This window comes from Heptranchias perlo, chromosome 12 (assembly GCF_035084215.1).
Source record: "Heptranchias perlo isolate sHepPer1 chromosome 12, sHepPer1.hap1, whole genome shotgun sequence".
Lineage (NCBI taxonomy): Eukaryota > Metazoa > Chordata > Chondrichthyes > Hexanchiformes > Hexanchidae > Heptranchias > Heptranchias perlo.
In genome coordinates, this window is record NC_090336.1 from 26,811,031 (window position 1) to 26,827,332 (window position 16,302).

Consider the following 16,302-nt stretch of genomic DNA (forward strand, 5'->3'; position numbering starts at 1 on the left):
AACAGGTACTTCCTTGCAAGGAGGAAGGAAATATCGTTCCTGATCCTGCTCCATCACACCACCAAGTGGTCAGTTGAAGAATGGATCAACCAAGATTGAGGATCAGGTCCATGGTGCCCTTCAGGAACCAAATTGTTGAGATATTTCCAAACCAGAGAGGAGTTTTGTGCTAAGAATTGATGTCAACTGAAAATGGATCATTTCATTTTACCTAAGACACTCTTTTATTGATACTGTGCCACTGGCAGTAGGAGCTCCGTGCTGCTGCTGCTGCTGTGGTATGGTGCAGGAGAACTGCTTGCCTCCAATGACATCTGACTTCCAAGATTGGCTGTTGCGGAAACAGAAAACACAGGGGTTACCCTACTGGTCATCCATGGGCCCCATAATCACAGGTGTCATGCTGGTAAATTGTAAAAAGAGAGATATGCTTGGAGATCACAAGTAACCACTTGATTGCAGCTCTGCCTGCACTCCTGCATCAATACAAAAGTGGCTTTGGAGCAATTTAAAATGCAGAGATAAAGAGAAAGAGACTCTTCCATTTATCTGTTGAATCCAGGTCCTAGATTGAAAAGTCGGTGTCCCAGTGGCCCTGTAGCTCCCAATCCATCAGTTCCCATCATATTAGAATATAAATGGGTTATTTGCTAAGGAGGATGCTTGATCATTGAGAAACCAGAAAGAACCACAAAATATTTCTCCATTTAAAAACTGCAGAGACTGAACCTCTTCAGGACCTCCATCCAGGGAGCGCTCTATACTTTAGACACGGGCTTGTGCTGACACTTCTACATTTTTCTTCTTCATTACCTGTATTCTCGCTCAAATGTAATGTGCCGCACTTGACTTGCTTCATACACTCAGATTATATAGGTCTGTATATACTGTGTTCAATCCCAGCACAAATCAAAGTGCCCAACACAAGGAAAAAAAACCATTCAATACACAGTACTATTGATGTGTAGTATAAATATACCATACAGGAAAAACAGAATAAGTTTACTTCTCCAAAGTTTTTGGGGGGATAGGGTATAGGGCAGAGGAGTGGGACTACCTGGATTGCTCGTGCATAGAACCGGCGTGGACTCAATGGGCCGAATGGCCTCCTTCTGTGCTGTAACCTTTCTATGACTCTATGATTCTAAGTGATAATCAAGGCTAGTCATGATGTCACCATATTAGAGTCCTATGAAAGTGCTTCATTATCGACGTATTAGAATCTGACACAGTCCCATTGGAACCTTCCTGTCACTATCTTGGTCTGTCACAATCCTGCCCATGCCTGGTTATCACTATACTAGAGTCCAGCACAGTCCTGTTGGAGTCTCACCATCACTATATTAGAGTCCAGCACAGTCCTGTTGGAGCCTCACCAGCACTATACTAGAGTCCAGCACAGTCCTGTTGGAGTCTCACCATCACTATAATAGAGTCCAGCACAGTCCTGTTGGAGTCTCACCATCACTATACTAGAGTCCAGCACAGTCCTGTTGGAGCCTCACCAGCACTATACTAGAGTCCAGCACAGTCCTGTTGGAGTCTCACCATCACTATACTAGAGTCCAGCACAGTCCTGTTGGAGCCTCACCAGCACTATACTAGAGTCCAGCACAGTCCTGTTGGAGCCTCACCAGCACTATACTAGAGTCCAGCACAGTCCTGTTGGAGCCTCACCAGCACTATACTAGAGTCCAGCACAGTCCTGTTGGAGTCTCACCATCACTATACTAGAGTCCAGCACAGTCCTGTTGGAGTCTCACCAGCACTATACTAGAGTCCAGCACAGTCCTGTTGGAGCCTCACCAGCACTATACTAGAGTCCAGCACAGTCCTGCTGGAGCCTCACTATCACTGTATTAGAGTCCAGCACAGTCCTGTTGGAGCTTCACCAGCACTATACTAGAGTCCAGCACAGTCTTGTTGGAGTCTCACCATCACTGTATTAGAGTCCAGCACAGACCTGTTGGAGCCTCACCATCACTATACTAAAGTCCAGCACAGACCTGTTGGAGCCTCACCATCACTATACTAGAGTCCAGCACAGACCTGTTGGAGCCTCACCATCACTATACTAAAGTCCAGCACAGACCTGTTGGAGCCTCACCATCACTATACTAGAGTCCAGCACAGTCCTGTTGGAGCCTCACCATCACTATACTAGAGTCCAGCACAGTCCTGTTGGAGCCTCACCATCACTATACTAGAGTCCAGCACAGTCCTGTTGGAGCCTCACCATCACTATACTAGAGTCCAGCACAGTCCTGTTGGAGCCTCACCATCACTATACTAGAGTCCAGCACAGTCCTGTTGGAGCCTCACCATCACTATACTAGAGTCCAGCACAGTCCTGTTGGAGCCTCACCAGCACTGTATTAGAGTCCAGCACAGTCCTGTTGGAGTTTCACCATCACTATACTAGAGTCCAGCACAGTCCTGTTGGAGCCTCAGCAGCACTGTATTAGAGTCCAGCACAGTCCTGTTGGAGACTCACCAGCACTGTATTAGAGTCCAGCACAGTCCTGTTGGAGCCTCACCAGCACTGTATTAGAGTCCAGCACAGTCCTGTTGGAGCCTCACCAGCACTGTATTAGAGTCCAGCACAGTCCTGTTGGAGCCTCACCAGCACTATACTAGAGTCCAGCACAGTCCTGTTGGAGCCTCACCATCACTATATTAGAGTCCAGCACAGTCCTGTTGGAGTCTCACCATCACTGTATTAGAGTCCAGCACAGACCTATTGGAGCCTCACTAGCACTGTATTAGAGTCCAGCACAGACCTGTTGGAGCCTCACCATCACTATACTAAAGTCCAGCACAGTCCTGTTGGAGCCTCACCATCACTATACTAAAGTCCAGCACAGTCCTGTTGGAGTCTCACCAGCACTGTATTAGAGTCCAGCACAGTCCTGTTGGAGCCTCACCATCACTGTATTAGAGTCCAGCACAGACCTGTTGGAGCCTCACCATCACTGTATTAGAATCCAGCACAGTCCTGTTGGAGCCTCACCAGCACTGTATTAGAGTCCAGCACAGTCCTGTTGGAGCCTCACCATCACTATACTAAAGTCCAGCACAGTCCTGTTGGAGTCTCACCAGCACTGTATTAGAGTCCAGCACAGTCCTGTTGGAGACTCACCATCACTGTATTAGAGTCCAGCACAGACCTATTGGAGCCTCACCATCACTGTATTAGAGTCCAGCACAGTCCTGTTGGAGTCTCACCAGCCCTGTATTAGAGTCCAGCACAGTCCGGTTGGAGTCTCACCAGCCCTGTATTAGAGTCCAGCATAGTCCGGTTGGAGTCTCACCAGCACTGTATTAGAGTCCAGCACAGTCCGGTTGGAGTCTCACTATCACTGTATTAGAGTCCAGCACAGACCTATTGGAGCCTCACTAGCACTGTATTAGAGTCCAGCACAGTCCGGTTGGAGTCTCACTATCACTGTATTAGAGTCCAGCACAGTCCGGTTGGAGTCTCACTATCACTGTATTAGAGTCCAGCACAGTCCTGTTGGAGCTTCGCCATCACTGTTTTGGAGTCCAGCATAATTCCATCGGAGCTTCCTATCTGCATGTTCTGTCACCATATTAAAGTCTGCCACTGTTCGGTAAGAGCCATGCTGTCACCATATTAGAGTCTGGAGCGTTCTCATCATAGCCCAGCAGTTCGCATATTCAAATTCACTGCTGTGGCATTCTAGCTGTGAGGTCCACAGTGCCTTGTTTTTGATACTTGCTTTGACTCTCACATATCTAGAAGTCTTTCATATTATTTCCAAACAACACTTCCATTTGGCATGGACAAATCACCTTCAATAACAAATTAATGGAAACACAGGATCATCAACTTAAACTCAGAATGAGACTGATATAAATGAGAAACACAGTGTAAAGAATTCCTTTATTGAGCCTTTCTAGCGAAAACATAAAATTTCTTCATGTCTTTCTAATTTCATCAGAAAAACTGAACAGAGGAAATCTTCCCGAACTCCTTTGATGTTGTGAGCAGAGGAATTCTCACTGATCTGTATTTTGTTTTTACTGTCTCCCTTCCCCCAAGGCTCCTTAAAGCCTGTTCTTGCTTTTTTTCCCTTTCTGTCAAACATGAAGATGTTATTTGCATAACTATCCTCTGCTCTTTTGGGACAATTCTTCTCTCATTCTTCTATGCAATATATCGCTAACCAGGAATAATACTTCCTGGAAAAGATTCAAGTGGTTCTGTCCTGGCTTAATTAGCACGAAAACTCACTTTGTGATATATTAATCTCACCTTTTAACTCTTTCATTAAGATTATACTGCCTTTTTAAAAACTTTGGCCCAGATTTTTCCTGTGGGTACACAGGCATGGGTGTGTAACACTATCTGTCATTGACAATTTGTACTTGCCACCCACTTTAATGCTAAACAATAGCAAGGCAAACCACCACTTTTAATATCCCTTTATATAGTTAATATGCATTTAAGTGGTTAAAGACACCACCCACCCACTGTAGGCCTTAGGGACCAGATGCCAATAAGACATCAATCAAAAAAACAATCATGGATAAGGCTCGATTTTAACTCTGGGTCAGTTTTGGGTGGCTGTTAGAAATTCACACACTGCTCCAGAAATGAAGCCGCAAATATTTTAACTCCCGATACTCATTTAAATCCCGCTGGCTGACTTCCCACGGTTTCAAGCGGGAGGTCAGCAGGAACCAGTGGAAAATCACATGGTCTGACAGACCTGTTGGAGCCGACAGCGGGTAGATGGTGAGATCGACTGCAGGGGTGTCCCATGGGGATCTCGTGACCTGGAAGTTGGTGGGAGGTGGGGGGGAATCCTCGGCAGGAGACATACAAACGTAGAAAATAGGAGCAGGAGTAGGCCATTCGGCCCTTTGAGCCTGCTCCGCCATTCAATATGATCATGGCTGATCCTCTATCGCCTAAGCTCTGTTTGGGCCACTTGTCCCGAATTCTCTTCCCTTCCATTTTAATCTGGCAGGAAAGCCACTGCGGCCACCCGCTGCGGCTGCCAAGTTAAAATTGCGATTGGGTCCCGATGACTTCGTTGGGACCCAATATGCATATGTAAAAGAAGACCCTGCCAGCTTTGGACGGGTGTCCTTGCCGCCTGCTCAGTAGAGCAAGTTAAAATCAGCAACCGGCAGCTCCCGGTGGCTCTAGGGCGGGTAAATAACCTGTGCAATTTTAACTGCCCATCCATCTGATTTTTGCTGGGTGGGTAGGGTTAAAATCTTTTAACTGTAACAACAACCAAAGCCCATCAAAACAATACACAGTATGTAGACTTTAATTTGGGAATATTTAGCAATCAAAATTCACATTGGGCAACACACTCATACCTTTGACTGCTATGGTAGTCTATGTTTCAAAGAGGAACTCTGAAATTATGGGGCCATATAGTGGAGCACCAACATCCTATGCTGAGGCACCTATGATCCCACAGCTGATCTCAGTGGGGAAGTGCAGAGTAGAATCTAGTTGCTTCTCCACAGGAGGACAAATTAGAGGGAGAGTCCTCCCATGCTGCATTGACAGAGTCCGGGAGGCAGGTTAGCCACCCTCTTAGTGACAGTTGATATGTGATGTCATTAGACCAAGAAAAGTAAAAAGAAAAGTCAAGAAGTTGTCTTATTTCCAACAAAACATATCTATCGATTGGCATAGATTCCATTGGACAGATTGAAGTTAAGAGTCTTAGCTCCTTCCATGTCAATTTTGGATCCTGCAGCCACCCAAGGAATAGTTGGAGCCTTTTGTGTTTTATTAAAGTAAAAGGAATTATAATTTGCAGAATTTCTAAAGGTGGTTGGGCTTAATTAACTTTATCTATCGGTGCTTTGCATGTTGGTGCTGCCCTGCTTCAAGGATCAGTTTTCCACAGCCCTGCAATTACTTGTACACTGATCAGATAATGAAAGATGAACAAATATAATATGCTGTTTTAAATGTAGTCTTAAGTTGATGGCTTTTTTGCCAGTTTGAGAAGTTGAACACGTTTTTAATGTGGTAAAGGGAATTTTGCTGTGCAGTAGTAAGCCATATGGATCAGAAGGTCTGTGCTGAGCTAGCTGAACTCAGCCAAGGTGGGCTACGTTTGGCCTCAGTGCCTCTGGGCTAAGGAAAGGAAAATGGGCATGGATTCCTGCTCCTGATCTCTATCCTGTGATCCTTGCTGGAAACTACATGAATGTGAAAGTTCAGGCAGGGACAGGATTTGGCGCAGCTGGTATGTCCCCATGGTAGAATATCTCGTCAAACCTTACTGCCTAAGCTGACACATAGGTGAGGGTCAGTTGTTTGGGGCAGCTGACCACCATGGAACTGTACCCCAGCAAAGAATCACCACCCTCAGAAGAAGTGGAAAATTCGGGGGGAAAAAAGGTCCCTTGCATATGGTGGGGACCGAGCGGAGGAGACACTCTTCCTCACAAGGAGGAAGAGATGGACAATTATCCCAAGCTACTCTTATACTCATGACTGCCGAGTGGTACTGAGAGACTTTGGAATAGGTCTTCATTCCATCTTCATAGTCTAAAGAGTTCAGGAGAGAAAGCAATAAAATAAATTGTAATTATACATATTTTATTGAAAACAGCTCGTGTTATGTGATACTGCTTTTCAACTTTCTGAGCAGTAGATTTCTAATATTGGTCACCTACCCTCCATAAATTTCCAACTAAAAGTACCTAATTACTGAAATGCATTTTTTGAGTTCATTTCAAGTGGATTAGTGTTCCTCCCACCTGGTAATAGGCACTGATACTGGATTGCCCCATCTACCTTCTGACTCCATCAGTTGTAAGACAGTTGTTTGTTGGCTGCTATATAAACTGCACTGTATTTGCTGTTAGATTAAGTGAACTAAAGGAGTGTGATAAATCATAAGTGTGGTAATGTATCACTGTTATAATTTTTATGATTGCAATAAGATTAGTCAGCCTAACTATTAGAAAGCCTAAGTATAATGTAGCAGTCAAATTTCATCTTTTTGCGATCAGATGAACTAATTTCAAAAGGATACCATCTTCATTGAAAAAGTACTTAGCAAACCTGTTTTTTTGTTTTGGGGATTGAGAAGTATCAATGGAGCAATGCGTCATTATCAGCCCAATGGTGTTATACACAGGTAATGTGTGTTTACAAGGAACACAGCTCTCTCAGTAGTGCTGCTAATCTAGGGGTACTTCTGAAAATCCTGCACAAGTCCTTCAAAAACGGTTCTAATTGTATTCCAGTATTTAAACAGTATCTTATCATCACATCAGTAAATATAGAGTAGGATCTGGATTCAAAAATATTATCAGAAGTGAATACAAGGAATGGATTCAGATAGTTTATATATGTGGTAGTGAGTTACTGACTTGGGCCTAATTGAGGGATTTGGATTGTTTGTTTAACTCTGTCTAATATAACGACTGCTTTCTCAAATTCAGAATGATTCACATTTACAAGTCAGAAATAGTCTTCATTTTTTGAGTCAAACAGAAAAGTGATCAGTGCAAGAATTTATTGAAGTATCTGAAGCACATAGTAATCTCACTTGCACTGAAAACATGATGTGAACAGGTGGCAGGGCATCCCTGAAGAGCAGGCCTTATGTTTAGACTAAGTGACATTACTCAAAATGACACAAAGTTGGGGAGCAGCATGGTTAAAGTAAATTTGAATTCAAGCTCTCTGTGGGAAGAGGCCTCTTCTCACCATGGTTATTTGGATGATCTCTAATGCCAGTTGATTGCCAAGATACCTCTACTGGTGAAGACTCACAGTGCTGGGGACAGCAACATTTATTTTTGTGGACTCCATTTCCTTGTCAACAGTAGTGGTGTGGTACTAGTGCCAATGGCAACCAACTTTTCTAGCCAGGAACCTAAGTTTCCTGATGAAAATTTGCCTCAAACTCCAAGTACAGTGAAGTGTCAGAAAGGGATTACAAGGCAGATGAGGAGATATCTAAAATAATACTGACTAGTTTTCCCCATAGTTTGCTATCTATTGCTGCTGCTGAAGATAATGCTAGGCAGGGGCTAGAGATAAAATCAAACTGTAATTTCACATCACCAGCATACGCAGAAAAATACCTCCAGACGTTTTGATTTATTATCCCCTTTTTCATAATGATTACATGCCCCTGATGTAGAACACTCCATGTGATGGTTGGAATTGTTGCCTGTTTTTTTTTCAATAGAAATTATGAAGCACAAGGAATCCACCAAACGAGGAAATACGTTCAGATAATGTATGACTTTGTGGCAAGGAACGCCAATGAACTCTCTGTCCTAAAGGATGAGATATTGGAGGTGAGAAACTGTTCTTTCTCTATTTCTTTCAGGTAACAGTTGTGTGCATGTGTGCGTGTGTTAATTACCCCTGCCATCTAATCAAGAGATGCAGAAGGCACTGACTCACGCTCGGTACAGTCCCATTGATCCCAGAAACTATCTAGTACCTCGCCCAAATGGCCATTCTTAATGTGTGAGCCTAGACAGTGAGTATAATCAGGCATATCAAATCTAGAGGGCATCATAGTCAAAGCCAATCGTGTCCTTACCAAATGTCCACCCATTTCCAGTAATCACCAGAAAGCCATCAGGACAAGTAAACCAGGGTGATTGTTTGCCCTTTCCTAGTTCAGAGGTACTGGGGGCCAATTCTTGTACCCCAGATGCTGAGATCTACTAACAAAGTAAACCCTGGACTAACCTAATCTGAGTAACTCAGTACCACATGTGGTATATTTACCCACTGGGAGAGCTCTATTTGAGTAGTTTGTAATTGTCCCGTGATCCCATTAATTTGACTGTAACCTTGAAGTCATGCTAAGCTTGCTGAATATTCTGTCTTAATTTGATGTTTGTATGTAAAAGGTTAGTATTAAGTTCTGGCCATGTTCTTTCACAGACAGGAGCTGCCAGTCTGCTCCATGTCCTTGATGTAAGTTTTCATTCGTGCAAAAGGATTAACAATTGCAATGTCACAACTACAGGATTGTTGAGAAGGAATCTGTGGTTGATTTCTGGGGTATTCTGTCTCCAATATACACTGTAGACCAGCTGGTGACTATCCTCATTGGGAGAGGTTAGCAGGGTCTCTTTGGGGGATCAGGATTGCTCCAAGATTACACAACTGTCACCGGAAGGTCAGAATCAAGTCAATCCCAGGATCTACACACATGTGCTTTCCAGGAAGGGTTACTAAGTAGAAATCAGAGGTAGGAACCATAGCTGAATCTCCCCTCCTATTCGTGCAGGGTGAATTGTAGTATAACTAATCCCCAGCTAGCATCAGCAAACTGCACAGTGAAAATTGAACATGTAACTTTCTTTTGGGAGGTGCCTATCCCCACCCACACTATCTAGTTAACATTCTGCCTCTCCCCACCACACTTCCGTCTCGTTCACATTCTGCCTCTCCCCACCACTCTTCTGTCTGGTTCACATTCTGCCTCTCCCCACCACTCTCCTGTCTAATTCACATTCTGCCTCTCCCCACCACTCTCCTGTCTAATTCACATTCTGCCTCTCCCCACCACTCTCCTGTCTAATTCACATTCTGCCTCTCCCCACCACTCTCCTGTCTAGTTCACATTCTGCCTCTCCCCACCACTCTCCTGTCTAATTCACATTCTGCCTCTCCCCACCACTCTCCTGTCTGGTTCACATTCTGCCTCTCCCCACCACTCTCCTGTCTAATTCACATTCTGCCTCTCCCCACCACTCTCCTGTCTACTTCACATTCTGCCTCTCCCCACCACTCTCCTGTCTACTTCACATTCTGCCTCTCCCCACCACTCTCCTGTCTAATTCACATTCTGCCTCTCCCCACCACTCTCCTGTCTAATTCACATTCTGCCTCTCCCCACCACTCTCCTGTCTAATTCACATTCTGCCTCTCCCCACCACTCTCCTGTCTAGTTCACATTCTGCCTCTCCCCACCACTCTCCTGTCTAATTCACATTCTGCCTCTCCCCACCACTCTCCTGTCTGGTTCACATTCTGCCTCTCCCCACCACTCTCCTGTCTAATTCACATTCTGCCTCTCCCCACCACTCTCCTGTCTACTTCACATTCTGCCTCTCCCCACCACTCTCCTGTCTACTTCACATTCTGCCTCTCCCCACCACTCTCCTGTCTAATTCACATTCTGCCTCTCCCCACCACTCTCCTGTCTAATTCACATTCTGCCTCTCCCCACCACTCTCCTGTCTAATTCACATTCTGCCTCTCCCCACCACTCTCCTGTCTAGTTCACATTCTGCCTCTCCCCACCACTCTGCTGTCTAATTCACATTCTGCCTCTCCCCACCACTCTCCTGTCTACTTCACATTCTGCCTCTCCCCACCACTCTCCTGTCTAGTTCACATTCTGCCTCTCCCCACCACTCTGCTGTCTAATTCACATTCTGCCTCTCCCCACCACTCTCCTGTCTACTTCACATTCTGCCTCTCCCCACCACTCTCCTGTCTAGTTCACATTCTGCCTCTCCCCACCACTCTCCTGTCTAATTCACATTCTGCCTCTCCCCACCACTCTCCCGTCTGGTTCACATTCTGCCTCTCCCCACCACTCTCCTGTCTGGTTCACATTCTGCCTCTCCCCACCACTCTCCTGTCTGGTTCACATTCTGCCTCTCCCCACCACTCTCCTGTCTAATTCACATTCTGCCTCTCCCCACCACTCTCCTGTCTAATTCACATTCTGCCTCTCCCCACCATTCTCCTGTCTAATTCACATTCTGCCTCTCCCCACCACTCTCCTGTCTAATTCACATTCTGCCTCTCCCCACCACTCTCCTGTCTAATTCACATTCTGCCTCTCCCCACCACTCTCCTGTCTGGTTCACATTCTGCCTCTCCCCAACACTCTCCTGTCGAATTCACATTCTGCCTCTCCCCACCACTCTCCTGTCTAATTCACATTCTGCCTCTCCCCACCACTCTCCTGTCTAATTCACATTCTGCCTCTCCCCACCACTCTCCTGTCTGGTTCACATTCTGCCTCTCCCCACCACTCTCCTGTCTGGTTCACATTCTGCCTCTCCCCACCACTCTCCTGTCTAGTTCACATTCTGCCTCTCCCCACCACTCTCCTGTCTGGTTCACATTCTGCCTCTCCCCACCACTCTCCTGTCTGGTTCACATTCTGCCTCTCCCCACCACTCTTCTGTCTAATTCACATTCTGCCTCTCCCCACCACTCTCCTGTCTAATTCACATTCTGCCTCTCCCCACCACTCTCCTGTCTAATTCACATTCTGCCTCTCCCCACCACTCTTCTGTCTAATTCACATTCTGCCTCTCCCCACCACTCTCCTGTCTAATTCACATTCTGCCTCTCCCCACCACTCTCCTGTCTAATTCACATTCTGCCTCTCCCCACCACTCTCCTGTCTAATTCACATTCTGCCTCTCCCCACCACTCTCCTGTCTGGTTCACATTCTGCCTCTCCCCATCACTCTTCTGTCTAATTCACATTCTGCCTCTCCCCACCACTCTCCTGTCTAATTCACATTCTGCCTCTCCCCACCACTCTCCTGTCTAATTCACATTCTGCCTCTCCCCACCACTCTCCTGTCTGGTTCACATTCTGCCTCTCCCCACCACTCTCCTGTCTGGTTCACATTCTGCCTCTCCCCACCACTCTCCTGTCTGGTTCACATTCTGCCTCTCCCCACCACTCTCCTGTCTAGTTCACATTCTGCCTCTCCCCACCACTCTCCTGTCTAATTCACATTCTGCCTCTCCCCACCACTCTCCTGTCTAATTCACATTCTGCCTCTCCCCACCACTCTCCTGTCTGGTTCACATTCTGCCTCTCCCCACCACTCTCCTGTCTGGTTCACATTCTGCCTCTCCCCACCACTCTCCTGTCTAATTCACATTCTGCCTCTCCCCACCACTCTCCTGTCTAATTCACATTCTGCCTCTCCCCACCACTCTCCTGTCTGGTTCACATTCTGCCTCTCCCCACCACTCTCCTGTCTGGTTCACATTCTGCCTCTCCCCACCACTCTCCTGTCTGGTTCACATTCTGCCTCTCCCCACACTCTCCTGTCTAGTTCACATTCTGCCTCTCCCCACCACTCTCTTGTCTAGTTCACATTCTGCCTCTCCCCACCACTCTCCTGTCTGGTTCACATTCTGCCTCTCCCCACCACTCTTCTGTCTAATTCACATTCTGCCTCTCCCCACACTCTCCTGTCTAGTTCACATTCTGCCTCTCCCAACACTCTCCTGTCCAATTCACATTCTGCCTCTCCCCACCATTCTCCTGTCTAATTCACATTCTGCCTCTCCCCACCACTCTCCTGTCTGGTTCACATTCTGCCTCTCCCCACCATTCTCCTGTCTGGTTCACATTCTGCCTCTCCCCACCATTCTCCTGTCTACTTCACATTCTGCCTCTCCCCACCACTCTCCTGTCTAATTCACATTCTGCCTCTCCCCACCACTCTCCTGTCTGGTTCACATTCTGCCTCTCCCCACCACTCTCCTGTCTAATTCACATTCTGCCTCTCCCCACCACTCTCCTGTCTGGTTCACATTCTGCCTCTCCCCACCACTCTCCTGTCTACTTCACATTCTGCCTCTCCCCACCACTCTCCTGTCTGGTTCACATTCTGCCTCTCCCCACCACTCTCCTGTCTAATTCACATTCTGCCTCTCCCCACCACTCTCCTGTCTAATTCACATTCTGCCTCTCCCCACCACTCTCCTGTCTAATTCACATTCTGCCTCTCCCCACCACTCTCCTGTCTAATTCACATTCTGCCTCTCCCCACCACTCTCCTGTCTGGTTCACATTCTGCCTCTCCCCACCACTCTTCTGTCTAATTCACATTCTGCCTCTCCCCACCACTCTCCTGTCTAATTCACATTCTGCCTCTCCCCACCACTCTCCTGTCTAATTCACATTCTGCCTCTCCCCACCACTCTCCTGTCTGGTTCACATTCTGCCTCTCCCCACCACTCTCCTGTCTAATTCACATTCTGCCTCTCCCCACCATTCTCCTGTCTGGTTCACATTCTGCCTCTCCCCACCACTCTCCTGTCTAATTCACATTCTGCCTCTCCCCACCACTCTCCTGTCTAGTTCACATTCTGCCTCTCCCCACCACTCTCTTGTCTAATTCACATTCTGCCTCTCCCCACCATTCTCCTGTCTAATTCACATTCTGCCTCTCCCCACCACTCTCTTGTCTAATTCACATTCTGCCTCTCCCCACCACTCTCCTGTCTAATTCACATTCTGCCTCTCCCCACCACTCTCCTGTCTAATTCACATTCTGCTTCTCCCCACCACTCTCCTGTCTACTTCACATTCTGCCTCTCCCCACCACTCTCCTGTCTAATTCACATTCTGCCTCTCCCCACCACTCTCCTGTCTAATTCACATTCTGCTTCTCCCCACCACTCTCCTGTCTACTTCACATTCTGCCTCTCCCCACCACTCTCCTGTCTCGTTCACATTCTGCCTCTCCCCACCACTCTCCTGTCTAATTCACATTCTGCCTCTCCCCACCACTCTCCTGTCTAATTCACATTCTGCCTCTCCCCACCACTCTCCTGTCTACTTCACATTCTGCCTCTCCCCACCACTCTCCTGTCTAATTCACATTCTGCCTCTCCCCACCACTCTCCTGTCTACTTCACGTTCTGCCTCTCCCCACCACTCTCCTGTCTAATTCACATTCTGCCTCTCCCCACCACTCTCCTGTCTAATTCACATTCTGCCTCTCCCCACCACGCTCCTGTCTACTTCACATTCTGCCTCTCCCCACCACTCTCCTGTCTGGTTCACATTCTGCCTCTCCCCACCACTCTCCTGTCTAATTCACATTCTGCCTCTCCCCACCACTCTCCTGTCTACTTCACATTCTGCCTCTCCCCACCACTCTCCTGTCTAGTTCACATTCTGCCTCTCCCCACCACTCTCCTGTCTAATTCACATTCTGCCTCTCCCCACCACTCTCCTGTCTAATTCACATTCTGCCTCTCCCCACCACTCTCCTGTCTAATTCACATTCTGCTTCTCCCCACCACTCTTCTGTCTAATTCACATTCTGCCTCTCCCCACCACTCTCCTGTCTCATTCACATTCTGCCTCTCCCCACCACTCTCCTGTCTAATTCACATTCTGCTTCTCCCCACCACTCTCCTGTCTAATTCACATTCTGCTTCTCCCCACCACTCTCCTGTCTAATTCACATTCTGCTTCTCCCCACCACTCTCCTGTCTGGTTCACATTCTGCCTCTCCCCACCATTCTCCTGTCTAATTCACATTCTGCCTCTCCCCACCACTCTCCTGTCTGGTTCACATTCTGCCTCTCCCCACCACTCTCCTGTCTGGTTCACATTCTGCCTCTCCCCACCACTCTCCTGTCTAATTCACATTCTGCTTCTCCCCACCACTCTCCTGTCTAATTCACATTCTGCCTCTCCCCACCACTCTCCTGTCTGGTTCACATTCTGCCTCTCCCCACCACTCTCCTGTCTAATTCACATTCTGCCTCTCCCCACCACTCTCCTGTCTAATTCACATTCTGCCTCTCCGCACCACTCTCCTGTCTAATTCACATTCTGCCTCTCCCCACCACTCTCCTGTCTAATTCACATTCTGCCTCTCCCCACCACTCTCCTGTCTAATTCACATTCTGCCTCTCCCCACCATTCTCTTGTCTGGTTCACATTCTGCCTCTCCCCACCACTCTCCTGTCTAATTCACGTTCAGCCTCTCCCCACCACTCTCTTGTCTAGTTCACATTCTGCCTCTCCCCACCACTCTCCTGTCTGGTTCACATTCTGCCTCTCCCCACCATTCTCCTGTCTAGTTCACATTCTGCCTCTCCCCACCACTCTCCTGTCTAGTTCACATTCTGCTTCTCCCCACCACTCTTCTGTCTAATTCACATTCTGCCTCTCCCCACCACTCTCCTGTCTAATTCACATTCTGCTTCTCCCCACCACTCTCCTGTCTGGTTCACATTCTGCCTCTCCCCACCATTCTCCTGTCTAGTTCACATTCTGCTTCTCCCCACCACTCTTCTGTCTAATTCACATTCTGCCTCTCCCCACCACTCTCCTGTCTGGTTCACATTCTGCCTCTCCCCACCTCTCTCCTGTCTCGTTCACATTCTGCCTCTCCCCACCATTCTCCTGTCTAATTCACATTCTGCCTCTCCCCACCACTCTCCTGTCTAATTCACATTCTGCCTCTGCCCACCACTCTCCTGTCTAATTCACATTCTGCCTCTCCCCACCACTCTCCTGTCTGGTTCACATTCTGCCTCTCCCCACCACTCTCCTGTCTGGTTCACATTCTGCCTCTCCCCACACTCTCCTGTCTAGTTCACATTCTGCCTCTCCCCACCACTCTCTTGTCCAGTTCACATTCTGCCTCTCCCCACCACTCTCCTGTCTGGTTCACATTCTGCCTCTCCCCACCACTCTTCTGTCTAATTCACATTCTGCCTCTCCCCACACTCTCCTGTCTAGTTCACATTCTGCCTCTCCCAACACTCTCCTGTCCAATTCACATTCTGCCTCTCCCCACCATTCTCCTGTCTAATTCACATTCTGCCTCTCCCCACCACTCTCCTGTCTGGTTCACATTCTGCCTCTCCCCACCATTCTCCTGTCTGGTTCACATTCTGCCTCTCCCCACCATTCTCCTGTCTACTTCACATTCTGCCTCTCCCCACCACTCTCCTGTCTAATTCACATTCTGCCTCTCCCCACCACTCTCCTGTCTGGTTCACATTCTGCCTCTCCCCACCACTCTCCTGTCTAATTCACATTCTGCCTCTCCCCACCACTCTCCTGTCTGGTTCACATTCTGCCTCTCCCCACCACTCTCCTGTCTACTTCACATTCTGCCTCTCCCCACCACTCTCCTGTCTGGTTCACATTCTGCCTCTCCCCACCACTCTCCTGTCTAATTCACATTCTGCCTCTCCCCACCACTCTCCTGTCTAATTCACATTCTGCCTCTCCCCACCACTCTCCTGTCTAATTCACATTCTGCCTCTCCCCACCACTCTCCTGTCTAATTCACATTCTGCCTCTCCCCACCACTCTCCTGTCTGGTTCACATTCTGCCTCTCCCCACCACTCTTCTGTCTAATTCACATTCTGCCTCTCCCCACCACTCTCCTGTCTAATTCACATTCTGCCTCTCCCCACCACTCTCCTGTCTAATTCACATTCTGCCTCTCCCCACCACTCTCCTGTCTGGTTCACATTCTGCCTCTCCCCACCACTCTCCTGTCTAATTCACATTCTGCCT

The 16,302-nt window shown here is 47.7% G+C and overlaps 1 protein-coding gene across 5 annotated transcripts in view; it reads left to right on the forward strand.

The window, feature by feature from the left end:
* Positions 1-16,302, forward strand: part of eps8l2 (EPS8 signaling adaptor L2) — a 237,256-nt gene that overhangs the window by 174,145 nt on the left and 46,809 nt on the right. For all 5 annotated transcript variants that reach the window (XM_067993818.1, XM_067993819.1, XM_067993817.1 and 2 more), the window contains one exon: positions 8,205-8,316. In XM_067993818.1, the coding sequence (XP_067849919.1) occupies positions 8,205-8,316 (112 nt within the window). The remainder of the gene's footprint in view (positions 1-8,204; positions 8,317-16,302) is intronic.